The following is a 5,151-nucleotide window of genomic DNA, read 5'->3' on the forward strand; positions in this document are numbered from 1 at the left end:
TATTTAAAATAAATATAAAGTTGATCATATAAACTTGACTTGACAAGCTTAAACGATCAAAAAAATTTGTACTTGATAGAAATACTGAATAATGAAATGTCATTTCATATTGATTTCCATAGTAACGCACGTATATATTAATAATTTAGTTGCTAGGACCCCCTAGTAAACAATAATGGTATCGAAATAACTTTTCATACAAAACAGAATTAACTGAAAATGAATTCAATTCTTCTTAAAAATGGCTAAAAGTATCAAAAAAATGCATTGGCATTGTGTTCTGATATATTCTAAAAGTTTCAAATGTCTAGCTAGTCGGGAAGTTAGTTAAAAATCGATTGCAAGATTTATACCGGACAAACATCCACCGGACAAATAAGAATACGAGCTAAGAAAAACGTTGTAAAGTTGAATAAATGTCACTGGTATAATATTGTATTGGATTGTATCGTTTCTTTCTGTCCATGATTAATGATAAAGCATGGCATTAAAAGTACATATATGTAAAAAGGGTATCAGTATACGTTAATTTATATTTAATGTCAGAGTGCCATTAAACTTTGGCTGTAACCTATTACTTTATATTTAAAGACAACTGACAAATAACTTTGAAGTTGACTTTGAAAATGATAATTGTAATATTATATCCTCAGGAGGACAGAGAGCTATGACGTTTGTTGCAGCTCTGACGACGATCACAATGCTGGGAATATCCGCAGCCATGGCCCAGACGAAAGACGCCGGAGATGGACTTCAGACGTTGCGCTGTCACATTAGGAAGTATGCGACGCCCGTACAGCAGTTCGATGACGCAGGACGGCGCTGCTGGGATACCCTCGATTTGCCAGCATGTTGGGGACGATGCAGTTCCCTTGAGGTGGGTATCTACGTTGAGTATTTTATATTATGCTATAGATACATTGGTCGTACCATGGCCCCCACATCCTGAAGCAGGCCCCCAGGGTAGGATGTTTGGCTGGCCCTCATACATATCGCTAAGGTTAAGGATAGCGTGATGTTCTACACTAGTGTTCCCTAAATGGTAGTCTCCAATGGAAAGCAAGGGTTCCGCAAGGTAAAATTAAGGACGTTTTTTAGTATTTTTAAATAAATCCACTTGAACTATTGAATTGTCGACACTTGTCATTCTATTATAAGGCACTGATCGCGATCCCTTTTTGAGGTAGCCAAGTAACATGCGACCCTTCAATATATTCGATAAACAGCTATTTTATTAGTCTGGAAATACAATAAAAATAATTAAAATAATTTTTTACACGTGAATTATCATTTATTTATATGAATCACATGGAATTGCATCACATAAACAGATATTTGTAAATTTTAATAGTGTTAGCAAATATTTTTTGGGAAAACTCCGTTAAATCCTCGGGTCTGGACGATTCGGCGCCGGGACAACTCGAATGAAATTCGAAAATAAATAGACGTTCGTGAATTAGAGGTACTTATTTTTTTTTTAAATACTATTGTATATTATTTAATATTTCTTGAGAATTGAAATATGTACACATAAATAATGATTTAATTGTGCATATGTTTAAGTTCCAACGAGAAGACAGTTCTGTTATTTTTATATTAAGTTTCAGGCATAATAATTCTCAATCTGCAATAAATAAAAATATGTTAAAAGCAAAATCAATTAAAATTACTGCGTACTATGTATCAAATAGAAACGAACGTCTATTTATTTCATTAATTAACGTTATTTCATTCGACAGTATGGCACCCACTTGTCCTAGCATCCAGTTGTCCCAGTGCAAAGTCCTCAGTGGGCAGGTACCAGTGCCGTAACTGGGTGGGAGGCATAAACATTCAATTATTGTTGATAAGTAATCGAAATTTAAAAAAAAAATCAAACTAGCCATAGAGTTCATTATTATCCCACTTTACACAACGTCGTCATTTGTATTTCATTTGACATACACAGTGACACGTACGTGAATCTAATAAAAATCTTGACTATATTGTACCATTTTCCTGTGTTATTTTTCAGATATCTGTCAATTAATTATATACAGTTGTAATATGAGGCACCAAGGCCAAACGGCGTTTTATGCTCGCTATATGTTATAGTACTTGCGTTTGTATACCTATTAAAGAAGGGTCTGGTCATGGGTCTGAAGGAAAAAAATGAAAACGAAAAAAAACTGGGAAAAATAGGGGATATAGAGTGGTTTATCCTTCCAATTGACGCAATCAGCACTGCGGAATATTTTATTTGTTATATCTATGTAGATGGAGAGGGAACCAAATGGTCTCTTTTTTGTCTCCTAATTTGGGGAAAAAATGACTTTAAGAGCAGTATTGCTCGTGGTCCTGAAAGTTAGGTGGGGATGGCTGGATCGTGATTGTTTAGATCTTTGATCGACTGGTTTGGGAAGTCTGCTGTCATGGAGCTGGAGATTTTTTTAGAACGTTTTCAGGCTCTTCAGCTGATGCGTGGTCTAAAACGATCGTGACTATGCGACGCGCAGATTGTGCAAAATACGCGTGACGAAAAAAACATAATTTGTCATAAAAATTCAACATGCGTGCATGTAATGTTATGTTTATTGTTATTTAAGTAATAATAATAATATATTCATTGACATGTTTTGTTTTTCGAGTAAATACGTAACGTTTTTAGTCACCTTTACATGATTTAAGAATTAATTCCTCCGACGCCATCACAATACAAATTGATATGCTCACAGGTCGACTATCGCTCTCCGAATGGCAACGCGTGCGAAATTACATCCAACCTATTGCTGAAAATTATTAAGTATGCTCTTAAGACGTGGTCGTAAATGGTTTCTACGTTAAAGTCTCTATGAGTGGTATTGCGTACAAACCATAAGACATCTGTGATTGTTATAAGAGATTTGTTTCGTATAGTTTGTAGCATTTTAAAATGTTTTCAGATATCTGACTGGAAATTCCCTTATAAATACTCCCGGCATAATGTGTGCTTGTTCGGCAACCGAGAGTCGGCGGTGGCCACCCTTGGACACTGCGAGGAGGGTGCTGCAATGAAGGCGCGTCTCTTCCAATATGTACGCCCACTCTCCTGCCGGTGCGGCGTTTGCACATCTACCAACACCAGCTGCGAATGGCTCTCGGCGACAGTCGGTTCTCTCAAGTCTTCGTAGATACTTCTAAGTCATCCTAATCCTATTACTAAGTGATGGATTGTTGTGAAGTCTTTAGACCTTAGGGAATCCAAAAAATCATGTATCCAATTAATATCATTAAATTGTAACAGTAATATTCTTCATACAATGTAATTAGTTATTATTGTCATTAAATAAAACAATATAATATTTATTTTAATAGTCTTTTTCATGCATGACTCTCATACTCCAATAGTTTCATTTTAACCAATGTTTTTTTTTTATTTCATTCTAATCAATAATTCCTTGCTTGTTGTTGTCATTTATTATTAGACCATCTCCAATTCAAAAACATAAAAATATATTTGCCTCAACTAGGGACCACAAAATTAATAAGAACCTACTTACCCTACTGGGTGTGGTATAAAAGGCCACGGATGTTCAGTGTGGAAAAATATGGAATAAATTAAAAAATATGTTAAGTTGAAGAATATGTTATTTTCAATAGTTACGTTTGTATGATAATAACATGCATTAAAGTTTGTTACGTAAATGTAACGTGCATACAATATTGCGGCCCGTCGGCAAGCTTTGTTATTTAAACTTGGATTTTACGGCCTGACCGCTATAAAATACCCTGCTTCAAATCCAGGGAACACAATATTAATGGGAACTTGCTTACCCTATTGGGTGTTGTACCTAATTATACAGGCTGAGTGTATAAAAGATAAGATAAACTTTAACACAACGTGTTAAAGAATAATGTTATTTTCAATAGTTACATTAGTTAGTCAAGTTAATATAACGTGCTTTCAATATTTGGAGACAGTCGACGCGGGTTTCTTTACTTGATTTGTTTTTACGAGAAATTAATGTTACTGATTAATACTTTGACTCCAAACACAAATTGTAAAACAATATTTATTTTATATTTGCCAGGCCCTGGAATCGAATCTGGGACCCACGACGCTATAAGCCGACGATTAAGCCGCGCGACCATCGTGGGTGTAAACCAATTTCAATCACTTCAATTCAATTGATTGTAATTTTAGACTAATTCCAATAATTTTAATTTGGTTTGCGTTATCGGTGTAAAAATCGTACACAGACGAAAGACAATATTTTTTTCTAATTCCTAATAATTCATACCGACGAATGGATCTTAGTTATTTTATTCGACGATTTTTGCATCAGTTGTTTGTTCCCCCAAGGTGTAGAACTAACCTGTTATTGCTAATTGGTAATACAAATAATTGGAGGGCAATAACTCCGTTCAACCAAATCACTTCGGATATTGACATATTCCACCTTCATGAGGATGAGTATAGATAGATGGGTATTGTTCTAAATTCTTAAAATAGCATCTGCTTAGCTCATTCGGATCTAGGACGATGTGGCACCGGGACAACTGGACGCCACGGAATTCGAAAATAAATAGACGTTAGGTACTTAAAGGTACTTTAAAAAAATATTTAATATCATTATTTATGTTTAAATGATTATCTTATGATTTAATAGTTGGTGAGAATGTAAATATGCAGACGTAAATAATGATTTAATCGTGCATATGTTTAAGTTCCAACGAAAAAAGAGATTTTTATTTTATATAAAGCCTTAGGCATTGTAATTCTCAATCCGCAATAAAGAATACATTATGTTAAGAGCAGGGGTGGGCAAAATTTTTGGCTGGAGGGCCAAATTCAAGAATTCAAAATGAGCGGCGGGCCGCAAGTAAAAATCATTTTTAGATATAAACTATTGATTATCACGAAAAATAAACATTACAAAAAAATTAATGAGAAGTATGAAACTGTTGTACATTTTTTTAAATTCAGGTGTTAATTTTGTAGTTGATATTCTCAAAACTGCTTGTAAATGGGCATCGGAGATATTTGATCGTTAAGAATTTTTATTGAGGTTCATGATCGAAAATGTTTGTTCACATAATATATAGGTTGATCCAAAAATAACGAACGATTTTCTTGCATAATCTTTACGTTGGTCGAATTTGTCTGAATTAAGGGCATTGTAAAATTTGGAG

At 34.4% G+C, this 5,151-nt stretch overlaps 1 protein-coding gene across 1 annotated transcript; it reads left to right on the forward strand.

Annotated features, from left to right (window-relative positions):
• The first annotated feature begins 662 nt into the window (after positions 1–662).
• Positions 663–3,164, forward strand: Gpb5 (Glycoprotein hormone beta 5). The gene is made up of 2 exons (XM_085957520.1): positions 663–877; positions 2,922–3,164. Exons 1-2 carry the CDS (start codon positions 668–670, stop codon positions 3,147–3,149), a joined length of 438 nt encoding a protein of 145 aa, XP_085813646.1. The 5' UTR covers positions 663–667; the 3' UTR covers positions 3,150–3,164.
• Positions 3,165–5,151: the final 1,987 nt, after the last annotated feature.

This window comes from Rhyacophila brunnea, unplaced genomic scaffold, assembly GCF_057557595.1.
Source record: "Rhyacophila brunnea isolate RB1 unplaced genomic scaffold, BYU_Rbru_1.0 scaffold_11, whole genome shotgun sequence".
NCBI lineage: Eukaryota > Metazoa > Arthropoda > Insecta > Trichoptera > Rhyacophilidae > Rhyacophila > Rhyacophila brunnea.